Source organism: Saccopteryx bilineata, chromosome 1 (genome assembly GCF_036850765.1).
Source record: "Saccopteryx bilineata isolate mSacBil1 chromosome 1, mSacBil1_pri_phased_curated, whole genome shotgun sequence".
Classification (NCBI taxonomy): Eukaryota; Metazoa; Chordata; class Mammalia; order Chiroptera; family Emballonuridae; genus Saccopteryx; species Saccopteryx bilineata.
The window spans coordinates 216,035,839-216,052,692 of NC_089490.1; the positions used below are offsets into that span (position 1 = coordinate 216,035,839).

General features: G+C 39.2%; 1 protein-coding gene across 2 annotated transcripts in view; it reads right to left on the bottom strand.

Annotated features, from left to right (window-relative positions):
• LYST (lysosomal trafficking regulator) overlaps nucleotides 1-16,854 on the bottom strand; it is a 281,303-nt gene that overhangs the window by 214,194 nt on the left and 50,255 nt on the right. For both annotated transcript variants that reach the window (XM_066235524.1, XM_066235534.1), the window contains exons 5-9: nucleotides 14,607-15,636; nucleotides 12,238-12,399; nucleotides 10,666-10,822; nucleotides 8,403-8,629; nucleotides 7,838-7,904 (exon numbers count right to left, since the gene is read on the bottom strand). In XM_066235524.1, coding sequence (XP_066091621.1) covers nucleotides 7,838-7,904; nucleotides 8,403-8,629; nucleotides 10,666-10,822; nucleotides 12,238-12,399; nucleotides 14,607-15,636 — 1,643 coding nt within the window. The remainder of the gene's footprint in view (nucleotides 1-7,837; nucleotides 7,905-8,402; nucleotides 8,630-10,665; nucleotides 10,823-12,237; nucleotides 12,400-14,606; nucleotides 15,637-16,854) is intronic.

Sequence of the window (16,854 nt, forward strand, 5' to 3'; positions counted from 1 at the left end):
ATCCTGGTCGGGCGCATGCGGGAGTCTGTCTGACTGTCTCTCCCCATTTCTAGCTTCGGAAAAATACAAAAAAATATATATATATATCTACGCACCAAATATAGGAGCACCTAAATATATAAAGCAGACTTTGATGGGCTTAAAGGGCGAGATGAACAGCAATACTATAATAGTAGGGGATTTCAATACCCCATTAACATCATTAGATAGATCCTCAAGAAAGAAAATCAACAAAGAAACAGCAGACTTAAAGGACATATTAGATCAACTCGATTTAATAGATATCTTCAGAACCTTTCACCCTAAAACAGCAGAATATACATTCTTTTCAAGCGCTCATGTGTTAGGGCACAAAAGCGGTCTCAACAAATTTAAGAAGACTGAAATCATATCGAGCACTTTCTCTGATCACAATGGCATGAAACTAGAAATCAACCACAACAGAAAAATTGAAAAGCATTCAAACACTTGGAAACTAAATAGCATGTTATTAAATAATGAACAGGTTAACATTGAGATTAAAGAAGAAATTAAAAAATTCCTAGAAACAAACAATAATGAGCATACATCAACTCAAAATTTATGGGACACAGCAAAAGCAGTCTTGAGAGGGAAGTTTATAGCATTACAAGCACACCTCAAGAAGCTAGAAAAAGCTCAAATAAACAGCTTAACCCTGCATCTAAAAGAACTAGAAAAAGAACAGCAAGTAAAGCCCAAAGCTAGTAGAAGGAAGGAAATAATAAAGATCGGAGCAGAAATAAATGACATAGAGGCTAAGGAAACAATACAGAGGATCAATGAAACCAGGAACTGGTTCTCTGAAAAGTAAACAAGATCGATGAACCTTTAACGAGACTCACCAAGAAAAAAAGAGAGAGGACTCAAATAAATAAAATTAGAAACGAGAGTGGAGAAATAACAACTGACACAACAGAAATACAAAATATTGTAAGAAAATACTATGAAGAACTGTACGCCAAAAAACTAGACAACCTAGATGAAATGGACAAATTCCTTGAATCATATAATCTTCCAAAAATCAATTTGGAACAATCAGAAAACCTAACAGACCAATTACAATAAATGAGATTGAAACAGCTATCAAAAAACTCCCAAAAAAGAAAAGTCCTGGGCCTGATGGCTTCACAAGGGAATTCTACCAAATATTCAAAGAAGAACTAACTCCTATCCTTCTCAAGCTATTTCAAAAAATTCAAGAGGAAGGAAGACTTCTAAACTCCTTTTATGAGATGAGCATAATTCTGATTCCAAAACCAGGCAAAGACAACACAAAAAAAGAAAATTATAGGCCAATATCCCTGATGAACTTAGATGCAAAAATCCTCAACAAAATATTAGCAAACTGGATCCAGCAATATATGGAAAAAATAATACACCATGATCAAGTGGGATTTATTCTGGGGAGGCAAGGCTGGTACAATATTCGCAAATCAATCAATGTGATTCATCACATAAACAAAAAGAAGGAGAAAAACCATATGATAATTTCAATAGATGCAGAAAAAGCATTTGATAAAATCCAGCACCCATTCATGATCAAAACTCTCAGCAAAGTGGGAATACAGGGAACATAACTTCAACATGATAAAGGCCATCTATGACAAACCCACAGCCAACATCATACTCAATGGGCAAAAATTAAAAGCAATACCCTTAAGATCAGGAACAAGGCAGGGGTGCCCCCTTTCACCACTCTTATTCCACATAGTTCTGGAAGTCCTAGCATCAGCAATCAGACAAGAAAAAGAAATAAAAGGCATCCGAATTGGAAAAGAAGAAGTAAAACTATCATTATTTGCAGATGATATGATATTGTATATAGAAACCCCTAAAGTCTCAGTCAAAAAACTACTAGACCTGATAAATGAATTCAGCAAGGTGGCAGGATATAAAATCAATACTCAGAAATCAGAGGCATTTTTATACACTAATAATGAACTGTCAGAAAGAGAAATCAAGGAATCAATCCCCTTTACCATTGCAACCAAAAAAATAAAGTACCTAGGAATAAATCTAACCAAGGAGATTAAAGACTTGTACTCGGAAAATTATAAAACATTGATAAAAGAAATCAGGGAAGATACGAACAAGTGGAGGCATATACTGTGCTCATGATTAGGAAGAATAAACATCATTAAAATGTCTATATTACTCAAAGCAATTTATAAATTCAATGCAATACCGATTAAAATACCGATGACTTACTTCAAAGATTTAGAACACATATTCCAAAAATTTATATGGAACCAAAAGAGAACACGAATAGCCTCAGCAATCTTGAAAAGGAAGAATAAAGCAGGAGGTATCACACTTCCGGATATCAAGTTATATTATAAGGCCATTGTAGTCAAAACAGCCTGGTACTGGCATAAGAACAGGCACATAGATCAATGGAACAGAACAGAGAACCCAGAAATAAACCCACAGCTCTATGGACAACTGATATTTGACAAAGGAGGTAAGGAAATACAATGGAGAAAAGACAGCCTCTTCAACAAATGGTGTTGGGAAAATTGGACAGCTACCTGCAAAAAAATGAAACTAGACCACCAACTTACACCACTCACAAAAATAAACTCAAAATGGGTAAAAGACTTAAATGTAAGCCGTGAAACCATAAGCATCTTAGAAGAAAACATAGGCTGTAAGCTCTCTGACATCTCTCACAGCAATATATTTGCTGATTTGTCTCCACAGGCAAGTGAAATAAAAGACAGGATAAACAAATGGGACTTTATCAAACTAAAAAGCTTCTGCACAGCTAAAGACAATAAGAACAGAATAAAAAGACAAACTACACAATGGGAGAATATATTTGACATTGCGTCTGATAATGGGTTAATAATCAAAATTTATAAAGAACTTGTAAAACTTAATACCAGGAAGACAAACAATCCAATCCAAAAATGGGCAAAAGAAATGAATAGACACTTCTCAAAAGAGGACACAACGATGGCCAATAGGCATATGAAAAAATGTTCAACATCACTAATGATTAGAGAAATGCAAATTAAAACCACAATGAGATATCACCTCACACCAGTCAGAATGGCGCTCATCAATAAAACAACACAGAATAAGTGCTGGCAAGGATGTGGAGAAAAGGGAACCCTCCTGCACTGCCGGTGGGAATGCAGACTGGTGCAGCCACTGTGGAAAACAGTATGGAGAATCCTCAAGAAATTAAAAATCGAACTGCCTTTTGACCCAGCTATACCACTGTTAGGAATATACCCCAAGAACACCATAGCACTGTTTGAAAAGAAGAAATGCACCCCCATATTTATGGCAGCATTGTTCACAATAGCAAAGATCTGGAAACAGCCCAAGTGTCCATCAGAGAACGAGTGGATTAAAAAGCTTTGGTATATATATACTATGGAATACTACTCAGCCATAAGAAATGATGACATAGGATCTTTTACAACAACATGGATGGGCCTTGATAACATTATACTGAGCAAAAGAAGTAAATCAGAAAAAACTAAGAACTATATGATTCCATACATAGGTGGGACATAAAGATGAGATTCAGAGACATGGACAACAGTGTTGGGGGTACAGGGTGGGGGGAGGACAGGGAGGGGTTGGGGGAGGGGAGGGGCACAAAGAGCATGGCTTTTCAGCATTTGCCATATTCCCCCTTTAATCTATAGACAGACAGCAAATATTTACTTATGGTGTTTCCACTATAAAGACTGCTGTCTTACGGACAAATGCTGATGAACTATTTCAGCAGTTCCTCCTTCTTCAAAGACTTATATGTCAACGTAGAGCTCCATGTTTCAGAGGATATACTCAAGCTCACTCCATGCTCCCTGGAGCTTTAGCACAAGGGAATGCCCCCTTTTTTTTTCTTTTCTTTTTTTTTCTCTTTTCTTTTTTTTTCTTTGTTGTTGTATTTTTTCTTTTATTTATTTATTTTTTTGTGTTTTTCTGAGGATGGAAATGGGGAGGCAGTCAGACAGACACCCGCATGAGCCTGACCGGGATCAGCCTGGCATGCCTACGCGGGGGGGGGGGGGGATGCTCTGCCCATCTGGGGTGTTGCTCTGTTGCAACCAGAGCCATTCTAGCGCCTGAGGCAGAGGCCATGGGACCATCCTTAGTGCTCGAGGTGGCTTTGCTCTGGTGGAGCCTTGGCTGCGGGAGGGGAAGAGAGAGACAGAGAGGAGGGAGAGAGGGAGGGGTGGAGAAGTAGATGGGCACTACTTCTGTGTGCTCTGACTGGGAATCGAACCTGGGAATCCTGCACATCAGGCCAATGCTCTACCACTGAGCCAACTGGCCAGGGCCTAGGAATGCCCTTGTTGATCAAGTTACCCAAAAGAAAATTATATGGAGCAACCATGACAGACCGAGCAAGTCAGTCTCATACTATTCATCACCAGAATGCTGCAGCCCGGTGTAAACAGTTTCAACTTTCTCGGGAAGCAGCACGGCAGATTGGGAAATCCTGTCCAAGGGGTCCTATACTGCCTCTTCATTTGGAGTTAACCCTCAAGGACCCCTACCAGGACAACTTTGGCAGATGGATGTTACTCATATACCTTCATTTGGCAAACAGTCGTATGTCCACATTACAGTGGATACATATTCCGGATCTATAGTAACCTCTGTCAGAACAGGAGATGCTGCTAAGCATGTTAGCTCATGGTCTGTATGCATTGTTCTATTATTGGATTTCCTAAACTGGCTAAACTGAAAATGCTCCTGCATATGGAGCAAAAGCATTTACTGTATTTTTGTCATGCTTACAATCTTTAAAGTTAAGGTATTATTAAAGTGTACTCAGCAAACATTTTAAGGTCAATTTAAAAAAAAAAAAATTAAAAGGGGGTAGTCATATCCTGGAACTCCTACAGGTCTATCATATCATGGTTCTTACTTTAAAAAAATTAAAAAATTTACATTTTTTTTGAATGCTGATGAACAGGAGACACCAATCTTTTTCGCCTGCAAACTACTACCTTCTTTATTAGATCCAGCTAATAACACTGATTTGTCTTTTTCCAAATAGCTCCAGAGATATGGAAAAGATTTATATAGGCGGACGGGGATCCTCAAACCCCTCAGCGAGATCTTCTGAGAATGGCTTTTAAGATACCTAGAGGCAGAAAAGGCCCAATAGAGATCAGGGGAACTACCAGCTTTTAGGATACACCCTTAAAGGCTCCAACGCCCCAAAGGGGTCTCATAGGATGCCATCTGGGTCCTGCTTCAATAGTGGAAAGGAAGGTCATTGAGCTAAAGTCTGCCAGGCTTACATGCCTCTGCTGTGAGGAAACAGGGACACTGGAAGGTAGGCTTCCCCTTCGCTCCTCTAAGGGAGGGTTCAGTCTCTTCCAGCCCTGCTCCAGCCACCTATGACCTAACCTTGCCCAGAATGCTGGGGTATGCCACTGAAGGCTGAAGGTGCGCAGGGCCGTCGGCCCCATCTACGACATTGTGGAGGAGCCTAGGGTATTTCTTCCAAGAAGCAGGTAAACTGATCTCATTTGCACAAGGGCCACTTATCTATGTTTTGCCTGAATAGTCAGGGTTTTTATTCTTCCCTCAAAGATCTCTGTTGTGGGTGTTGATAGTCCTATTTTCTTCTGCTTTGCTTAATATATAGTGTTTCCTTTATCCCTCCTACCTCAATGCCCCACTCATATTTCAGGCTGGGCCCTACTCCTAATTTAGAGCTCTCTTTCCCCCTTTTGCCAGCTTCTATTATGAATCTACCTTTGCCACTCCGCTTAGTGTATCCCAAGGTTCTCTTGACCATGCCACATTCGCAGAGCTCCAGGGAAAAGCAACCTGGTCTCATCTCTCCAGGCAGAGGAGAACAGAAGCTCCATATCCACGCATGCTGCAAATGGCTTTTCCAGTCTACCTGAATCATTACCAGCTAGAAGCAGCGGTCACTGGGACTTGAACATGAGCTGCAAAGTATAGAATGGTGACAACAATTCCAGTGCCATGAGGACTTTTCCTGGATGTGGACTTTTCCTGGACTCCTGCTCCCTTTGACAGCTCCTAACAGACTGAACTGTGGTTGGGGTGCATTTTTCAGGAATTTGGCATGGTGATGGGGCCAACTTGGACTTGGTGAACATGTTAAGGACACTACTCTTTTATGGATTCTTGCTGGCTTTTAATCACTGTAAAAAAATAGAAGACTGGATAAAGAAGATGGGGCACATACACACCATGGTATATACTATTCAGCTAGAAGAAATGATGACATTGGATCACTTACAGCAGAATGGTGGAATCTTGATAACATTATGCGGAGTGAAATAAGTGAATCAGAAAAAAACAAGAACTGCAGGATTCCATACATTGGTGGGACATAAAAACGAGACTAAGAGACACGGACAGGAGTGGGGTGGTTATGGGGGGGTGGGGGGAGGGAAGGAGGGAGAGGAGAGGGGGAAGGGGAGGGGTACAAAGAAAACTGGATAGAGGGTGACAGAGGACGATCTCTCTTTGGGTGATGGGTATGCAACAGAACTAAATGACAAGATAACCTGGAAATGTTTTCTTTGAATATATGTACCCTGATTTATTGATGTCACCCCATTAAAATAAAAATTTATTTATAAAAAAAAATATATATAAAGGAACAGAGTTTCTCAGAGCTAAGCTGGAAATGACTTCAGATCAAAGGGTCCACTAGCCTAGCACTTAATGATTATATGAGTAAATAAAATTATACTCATACATTAAATAAGTAAATGGGGGAGAAGAAAAGCTTTTCCTCAGAGTAAAATTCCAATACATAAATGTTAGAGGAACCACAGAAAAAGAAAATCACTATTTGGCCAACACCACAGTATTAACTGTTTCAGTCAAGAATCATTAATGGATGCTAAAATTAGTGGGTTAACATATGATGGAAAAATAGGCATTTATACAGTCTCAAGTTATCTCACCACAAGATGTTTACTATTATAAAGAGAAAAGAACAACTTTATAATGGAGAAACCTGGCAAGACACCACCTTAGCCAAGTGATCAAAGTCCACATCAATAATCAGACACAGATATCATGAACCCCTAGCTATGATGCACTGAGAAAGGCACAACATCACTTCCGGGATGTCTGCTAAAAATGCTGAACTTGAATTAATCATGAGCCTGGCCTGTGGTGGCACAGTGGATAAAGCATCGACCTGGAACACTGAGGTTGCCGGTTCAAAAACCTGGGCTTGCCTGGTCAAGGCACATACGAGAAGCAATCAATCAATGAACAACTAAAGTGGGGCAACTATGAGTTGATACTTTTCATTCCCCACACACCCCCTCCTCTTTCTGTAAAATCAATAAATTAAAAAATAAAGGAATCACAAGGAAGCATCTGACAAACTTAAGTTAACATTTCCTGTATGTCAGCCTTCATTTGCCAACTAAAATTTAGGAGTTTTTTTCAGCTAAAACGTAGGTTTCTGTTTATTATATAAAGTTGAAACACCTTATCTGTTCATTAAGTTCTCAGCTGTCTGTGAAAGTACAAAGTGGACACAGGACCCAATCACTCTCAGAGCAATCTGCACAGTGTGCACACTTGTCCTGGTTCTCACACGGCCTCTGTGTATATGACCCTGAACAACTCACACAGTCCTAGGGAATCTAGATTTTCTCTGTGAGGTCAAGATGCCTGTGTTAGTCTATGCATTGGGTGGGGTTGAGGAACAAAAGAGATGATGCTAAAGCTACTGTTGAAACCACAGCACAGGGTTCCCATGGAAGCCTTATTATCCACCCTTCATTTCACATCACAACAAATAGTTTCAAAACTATTATTTAAAACTAACATTTTAACGCACCTTGAAAATCAGAATCAGCCTGTGTTAAAATACTCATGAATCCTCCTAAAAGGTTTTTCACAGTTCCCTGAAGATTAAAAACAAAACATAATAAATTAAATTTCTTACCTCCTGAAAGCATGAAGCAATTGCAATGTAATAAATTACTTGATAGTCTACTATATATACATATTTTAACTGACTAAAAAAAGCTATGTGCAGAATTACATGTAATTTTCATTTTACTTTTCATACTGCTTTTGTGTTCTAATTTTTCAAAACAATGACCATATATTAAAATTAGATGCCATTTAAAAAATATTACCCATTCTCAGAAATATACTAGGAGTCATTATTAGTTAGCCAATGGCATTGTTAATTTTTTTTATAGTACTTTAGAGAACTAAGTAATTAGAAGATTTTTAGAATACCACTTATAGCTAAAAAACATCTATCTAAGGGATTATAAAAGATAAGTAATCATCTCAAATAATTTTCAAACAAGTCAGGTTATAAATAAGGAGGTGAATAATTGGGGCATCGGTGGGATAAATATTGATCTCATTTAAGTAAATACATCTTTTACCTGTTGCATGAGTAGAAAAATATTCTTTTCTTTCTGCCTGATGATTTTCAAAAAACTCTCAAATACATGAGCAAGCACATCCAGTTTGGCTTTACTAGTAGAAAGGAGATTTAGTTCCAGCAAACAGATCTCAGGATATAGTATTTCCCCCTGAGGAGGGTGTTTGAGTAGGTCACCTGGACTGCCTGATGCAAGGAAACCTTCAGCTTCAGGCTCCACGTCTCCCCCTGAAAGGGGGCAAGAAAAGATTATTTTTGTTCCCCAAACACTGAATGAATATTTCTATTCTCATTCATTATTTGAAAGTACTAATGGCAAAAGTGCTATTTTTAAGAAAAGGAACCTTTTCTTATGACATGATGTGATTACAATAAATATCCTGAATAATGAAGTCTTAGGAATATTTTGAGGATGAATTGTCTTTAAAGTAATTTGAATCTTCAACAGAGCTACAAATAATATCAACAGCAAGTTTTATAAACCTGAGATAGATTTAACATGTTTCTCTTACACACTGAGAAAAGAATTTATGCCAAACTTTTTTATTCCAAAACACCTAAATCACAAGGTAGTTCATTTGCCTACTCATATCTCTATGAAAACGATAGGCTTGGCTGGGTTGGTTAAATTCTACACTTTGTCTCTTCATAAGTAAGAAACAGACACTGTCTCACAAAATATTACATTTTGGAAAATTTAACTTATATGCTCTTAAAGGAGACTGCTGTGCTCTTAAAAAGTGTTCGTACAGTTAAGAAATTTATAAATTTCTACGTAGATCAGAATCCTTTAACTTACGATCCAGTTAGCAAACATAAAAAGGAGGAAATCCATCATTACAAAATCATGTCTGTACTCTGATAAAATCAACACCACTAGACCCATATTTTTTAAAAAGCATATACTTGCGGGTTGAGGGGGGGGGGATTGGAGGAAGGTGGCCAAAGGTGCAAACTTCCAATGACATGATAAATAAGTACTAGGGATGAAATGTGCAACATGGTGACCACAGTCACCATTGCTGTGTGATATACAAGAAAGTTGTTAAGGGAGAAATTTTTTTTCCTTTTTCTTATATCTATATGAGATGATAGATATTAAACCTATGTGGTAACCATTTCATAATACATGCAATTCCAACCGTCATACCATATATCTCAAACTTATACAGTGATGTGTGTCAATTATATCTCAATAAAACTGGAAAAAAACAGTTTAATAATCAAGTAAGCTGTATGTATATGTGTATACAGGGTGGGCAAAGTTAAGTTTATAGTTGTGAGCATGTGAGAGAGTTTATTCTTGTATTATTACTTATTGACTATTGTATTGTTTATTATTCTTAAGCTATTTTTCCCCACTCCTTTATATACATACATATGAATGTATATACGCACACACACATATAAATTCTTTCAGTTGGTGGCTTTTTATTTTTAGTTCTTTGCACTCTCTTTTTAGTAAACAAACAAAAAAGCACCTGCTATGGGTCCCTTAGACCCTTTAAGTAGGACATCAGTGATTATTCCCATTCCTTGATGGGAAGATAAAACAGACTTTGGGGAAGATTAGCTGTTTTAAACCTAGAGAAGACTAACAGTCCTGGGACAGTTAGAAACCAGCCTACAAAAAGATGGAACTTTCCAGAATCGCTCGGCTCCAATTAATCCATCTTTTCCATTCCACCCAAGGTTTAAGCCCTGAGACACAGGACTGGGTGCAATGTGGTTCCATCCTAAGGACAAGCTGGGCAATGGTGAACTAAGAAGAACCCTATGCTGCAGCATTCTTGGAAGTCACAAAAAGATGTCTGTATTCCTTATATTTAATCTTTATAACAAAGGCTGTGAAATGCTCTTCCTCTCAATGTTTGTCCAGATAGATCTTTTTTATTTAGGCCTCAATGTAAACATATTTTCAGAGAGGCCTCCTCTATTCACCCAATCACTATCACATCACCCTGTTTTATTTTTTCATACTGTGTATATCTGCTACCTACTGTCTTTTTCACTAGACTATATATGAAAGCAGGGACCTCCTTTCTCCTGTATTCTTAGGTCAGTGTCTGTGATTAAGTCTGCTTGGTGTTTTCAATCGCAGATGCAAGTGCCAGGATTCATTGTGATGATCCAATAAAATGATGGTGCAAATCACGTCTTAAACTGTAAAGCAATACAAATTCTAAAGTGGTATTATTATGAACCATTTGCTAATTAATAATCTGACTTGCAAATTGAATCACAAGTAGTCTGTGATATTTTACCATCATCCCAAGTTTCACTGTCCTCAGGATTGCTTTCACTATCTGCTTCATAACCTTCTTCTTCAGCCAAAAGTATCAAACTGCAACACTGAGCATCCTCAGCTTCTTCTGAAAAATCTCCAGGTTGGGATAACAATTCCTCTTCAGATGGATGACGCTATAAAATTGGTACAGTTAAAAGACAAACCTTATAACATTTGCTAATTTTCAGTCATATAATATTTATTATGCAAATGTCATTTTAAGAACAGCTTCAGTATTTTCTTTAAGAAAAAAAATCTTATGAATTGATATATATCATTATAAATTATGGAATTCGTGCAGTAAAATTTTGTAGAATCTGTCAGACTATGTGATTAAGACCTTAAAAATGGGTGAGAGGTATTGCTAACAGATTAAGCTAGAGGTTATTTCAGTTTTACTGAAAAATAAGTCTAAGGAATTACATTCTAGTTACATAATGGAAATGACTAAAACCACAATGAGATGGAATTATACTTCTTACAACTTAATGCTGGTAAATATGTATTATTTTTACACATTTGTTCATGGAACAAGATTTTTCCACAGGATTTTAATATGTTTTGTAATTAAATAACCAGAGAGGACATAAAAATTTTTCAAGGGGATTAATATCAAGAGTTCAGAATGCAATTCTCTATATATAAACATCTCAGAAGTCAAGGGTTTCAGCATTAACTTCCTGTGCAAAATCGTGCAGCATGAAGATTTCCTCTTCTTATAAAAATCTACAAATATCTCACTTTAGAAAACATTTTCACCTAAAGAAGCTCAGAGTACCTTATTATTGCAACATTAATAAAAGGTAGGATACAGTAGGTATTTTAACATTTCCCAGGCAACTGACTGATTCAGTAACACGATGATGGCATCAGTAGCTATTCCAGTAAGTTTTAAAGTTATGACAAACAGAAACATAAAATATTATGGTAGAAGATAATCAAATGTCATGCCATTTATATGGCTACACTGAGGAATTAAAAGTTATATAAAGATGAAGGGGAGGGAGCAATTAACTAAAGGGAAAATAAACATGAAAGGAAAGGGAAATGGACTAAATATGCATCATGGTTTCAGAAAAAAAATCAAAATAGTTCTTATGGGAAAAATTAACATAAACAACTAAAAACTATGATTGTTATGTTCTATGCAAGTACTAGTCATTTTTATGTGGAGTGATTTAAAATTAAAGTGAGTAGAGTATTCTGGAGATATCAGCTGTACCAATATAGATAAGATACCTGAGTCATTACTATCTCTGAATTAATTATCATTAATAAACTACGAGTTGTTATATGTAAAACATCAAATCAAATAATATAGTCTGTCTTATGGAAGTAATTCTCAGTAAATTTCCTTAAGAGATGAAGAAAAGCATGTTACTATGCTCTCCTGTTTAAGACAGGCACTGAACCAGTGCTGTGCAGCCTTGCTGTTGGAACTCAGCAGGTCCTGGCCCACATGTTCTAACCCAATCATCCATAAAGTCCCACCCACACGCTTCTGCTTCCACTAGCCATACTCAGAGAGCAAACTGTGTGTGATTCATACCTTTTCAGTCATAGCATCGCTGTGTTCAAATTCTGCTGAGTGATTCCCCAGTGCAACTCGGAGGAGAGCATCGAATAAAGGCTTTGCCAATTCTGTTTCAATCACCTTTGACTGGGAAAGATGGTCCCTCATTTCAAACAATATATTTTCCACAGACAAGTTCTAAGGTAAAATGGGAGAGACTAAAAGTATTAATAAAGTGCTTTAAAAAAAAATGAAATACAGGTGATAAGTCAATATTAAATCAGTAGAAATCCAGTCCACTATCTGTAGTTGATATGAAAGTAAATGACTGTATGAATACCTAACATCCAACTGTTATAATTAATGACATTCTTATTTGTCAAATGCCTTACTTACCTTATTTGGTTTTGAATTTCAATGTATCATAAATTATAGCACAAACAACTAATCAACTTGAAATTTCACAATTTTGATTAACCATCTTTAGATTTTACAAATTCCTAAAGACTCTAAAAAGCACTACAGTGTGTCCGCAAAGTCATGGTGCACTTTTGACCGGTCACAGGAAAGCAACAAAAGACGATAGAAATGAGAAATCTGCACCAAATAAAAGGAAAACCCTCCCAGTTTCTGTAGGATGATGTGGCAGCATGTGCGCATGTGCAGATGATGACGTAACACCGTGTATACAGCGGAGCAGCCCAAGACCATGCCAGTTGAGATGTGGATGGTACAGAGGAAAGTTCAGTGTGTTCTGTGGCTCACTAAATTCGAATCTGTGACCAAAGTGCAACGTGAATATTGGCGTGTTTATAACGAAGCATCACCACATAGGAATAACATTACTCGGTGGGATAAGCAGTTGAAGGAAACCGGCAGTTTGGTGGAGAAACCCCGTTCTGGTAGGCCATCAGTCAGTGACGAGTCTGTAGAGGCTATACGGGATAGCTACCTAAGGAGCCCTAAAAAATCTGTGCGTGAGCCCACATCAAACTACACTGAAACTAGGAGATTTTCCTTTTATTTGGTGCAGATTTCACATTTCTATCGTATTTTGTTGCTTTCCTGTGACCAGTCAAAAGTGCACCATGACTTTACGGACACACTGTATATTCTCACATTTTGTCCCCCCCTTTTTACTCCTATACTTGAAGGGAACTCTGGCTGCCTGCCTGTGTCTTGATATTAGGTGATGAGGCCATGAACATGGATAAGAAGCTGATGTCTACCTTAAGGAATTTTCAATCCCATGTGAGACACAAATACAGACAGGATATGATGACGACCATACTAAAGCTATAAACAAAGTTCTCTGAGAACAGAGAGAGAAGGTGCCCGAGAGAACTGTCAATGATCTCCCACGGTGGGGGTTGTATGAAACAAACAATGGCGAGCTCAGAAGAGACAGCAGGCAAACAAACCGAGGGAGAAGACATGCTAGGCAGAGAAACATGCACAGAGTACAGAATATGACAAAGAAGGGCATCTGTAGAAGAGGTCAGTTCAAGGTGGCTTGTTGCACCTGGTGAAGGATGGCAATAAGTGAGGCTAAAACAAGGAAGAGGAAGCAAGTGTGGATTTTAACTGTGAGTCATGTGGGACATCAAGATATTTAAACAGGAGGCAACATGGAGGGAGCAGGAGTGCCTGTTGCCTGACAGCATAGTGAGGGTGGGCTATAAGGAAGAAGGGACTTGCCACATTTGAAGGTTCCTTAGGCAAAGGGCCTGCAACTGGGGGTTCCTTTATTTGAGAAGTGCTGGCAGGAGAAATGTGTAAGGGTATGAGGAAAGCAGCATATGTCAGAAAAGATTCCAGGCAAATGTGGTATCAGAATAAATATTTAGGCCCCACCTAATACCAGGGGAAGCCCTGAAGCCTGAATTGTCCCACAGAGGTTGTCCCCTAGAGCCATATCCACCTGTCAATGGTGAAGACCCCCCCCCAAGGCATCTTGGATGGGGCACCTCTCCTCAGAAGACAGGTGTAGGTGTGAGTTCCCAACAGCTGATACCCGCAGCAGATGGCAGATGGGGCATCAGCTTGGGAAGGGGATGTGGGCAGGGCACCCAATAGCATTACACCAAGACCATAAAGCATGAACTCTGAAAGACAATATCCATTATTACTCAGCTCACATTTACTGCATATCTAATGCCTTTTAGGCCTGGTAACTTGGTCCCTTCTGGGTTTTGCGTCCCAAACTAAACTGTAAGCTCTTGATGGCAAGAACTGGGTCATGTGCCCACGAGCACGAGTCCTCCAAATACGTGGGGTTGTGGCACTGAGCATACAGTGTTTCTTGAAACTAAGAATCTTTGGAAAAACAAAACAACAGAAGTATTATGATAGAACTTTAAAAAAAGACACATTACACAAGAGATGGACAAAGGATGAGCTATTACCTGGTCAGGTGCTTCCAATTCCATCCTGTGCTGACTCGCTCTGCTGCTATGAAGACAAAGGGCCAGAAGAGCTTCCAGAAGCCGTATGCCCTGAAGGGAAGCCTCACTGTCCCAACTGGTGAGAACCTTTGCTTCCTCAGGAGCAGCTTCTGCAGCTGACATCTGACCCCTGTTTATGAAAGAAACGTGCTCTGACTCTAACTGACTTAAACTGTCAGCACTCTGCTTCAGATGACCCAGTGCTGGTGGTGTGGGTTGACTTTTCACAGTCAAAGACAATGAGTTTTCTTTCCCAGTGATCTCAGAGGGAGAAGATCTGATTAAACTTTGGTTCTCATTCACATTTATATCTCCTTCCTTTTTTCCTTGCTCCTCTTGATGATTTCTGAACAGGTTCTGTATGATCATAAATATCAATTTATAGCACACTCGGAAACCACCCAGCCTGTAAAACTGTTTCTGGAAAACTGGACTCAGCATGTAGATCCAAAGACACATTGACCAGATATCTGCTGCTTGGTGCATGTGTTCAGGGGCAGGCAAGACAAGGCTCTCGAGAGGTATGCACGGCAGCACGTGGTGCAGGGGCTCGCTTGCTGTGCTGTCATAGCCAGAAGTGTCTTCTGAGTCATTGGCGGACTCCTCATCAGAGTCAGCTTCTTTACTTACACACAAGAATGCCACACAGAGGAAGAGGTTTATCGTGTTGATGTGGACATCCTGGTTAACAGGCTTCTGTTTCTTTGGGTAGGCTTCTCTGAGGCTGGCATAAAACTTGCTGAGACTCTGAGGAGACTCTGGAAATGCCTGCTGGTTATGAAAAGTGGTTCCTGCATCTAAAGATGATAGCGCCTTCTGTTCAGTGTCCATCCTGTCAATACCTGAGGTTGAAGAGTCTTTCTGTTGCTCCCCAAGGTTGATTATCAGAGTTTCAAATGCTTTTAGGGAATGACCTCGAATACCATCTAAGTTTTTTAATTCAATTATTTGACTTACTCCATTACAACTTAAAAACAAATCTCTTATTACCCTGTGAGACAAAAAAAAACATACAAGAGGTTTTACATCTAGAAAGATCACTTATAAATAAGTACATATACTATTTAAATATATCATAGCTGCATGTGGCATACACCAAAGAAACTCTAATTTAATCAATCACCTGGCTTAAGTTCTTAGTTAGCTGTGACCAGGATCACAAGTTACTTTCTAATGACTTTCACATCTCTCTTCAAACACTGCATATATGACTTCAGTATTTAGCAAGGACAAATTCCACGCATGCCAAGTTAAATGAAGAATTCAGGAAAGAATATTTCTCTCCAAAAAAACAGATTATATATAGATTCTAAGTGCTACTACCACATTTCCAATGGACACTCTGAAAGCAGACAGGTATTTGTGTGTCTTTTTGTTCATCTGCCCATGTTACACTAAGGACTCTTTGCTTGTTTTAAATTTGTGCCTCAGAGCCCTGGCCGGTTGGCTCAGCGGTAGAGCGTCGGCCTAGCGTGCGGAGGACCCGGGTTCGATTCCCGGCCAGGGCACACAGGAGAAGCGCCCATTTGCTTCTCCACCCCTCCGCCGCACTTTCCTCTCTGTCTCTCTCTTCCCCTCCCGCAGCCAAGGCTCCATTGGAGCAAAGATGGCCCGGGCGCTGGGGATGGCTCTGTGGCCTCAGCCTCAGGCGCTAGAGTGGCTCTAGTCGTAACATGGCGACGCCCAGGATGGGCAGAACATTGCCCCCTGGTGGGCAGAGCCTCGCCCCATGGTGGGCGTGCCGGGTGGATCCCGGTCGGGCGCATGCGGGAGTCTGTCTGACTGTCTCTCCCTGTTTCCAGCTTCAGAAAAATGAAAAAAAAAAGAAAAAAAGAAAAAAAAAAAATTTGTGCCTCAGAAAGGGAAAGAACCCAACTACAGGTCTGTAGATGTTTGGCTCTAAGTTGAGATTCAGGGGCCTGAATCACTGGAATCCTCATAAAAATTTTAATACAAATCAGGTTAGCAAAGACTCAGGTTGTCCACAAATATGCCAATGAGTTACAAACTTTCCTTTTTTTATTAATTATTTTTATTTATTCATTCATTTTAGAGAAGAGAGAGAGAGAGAAGGGGGAGAGGAGCAGGAAGCATCAACTCCCAAATGAGCCTTGACCAGGCAAGGCGTGGGTTTCGAACCGGTGACCTCAGCGTTCCAGGTCGATGCTTGATCCACTGCACCACCGCAGGTCAGGCTGAGTTACAAACT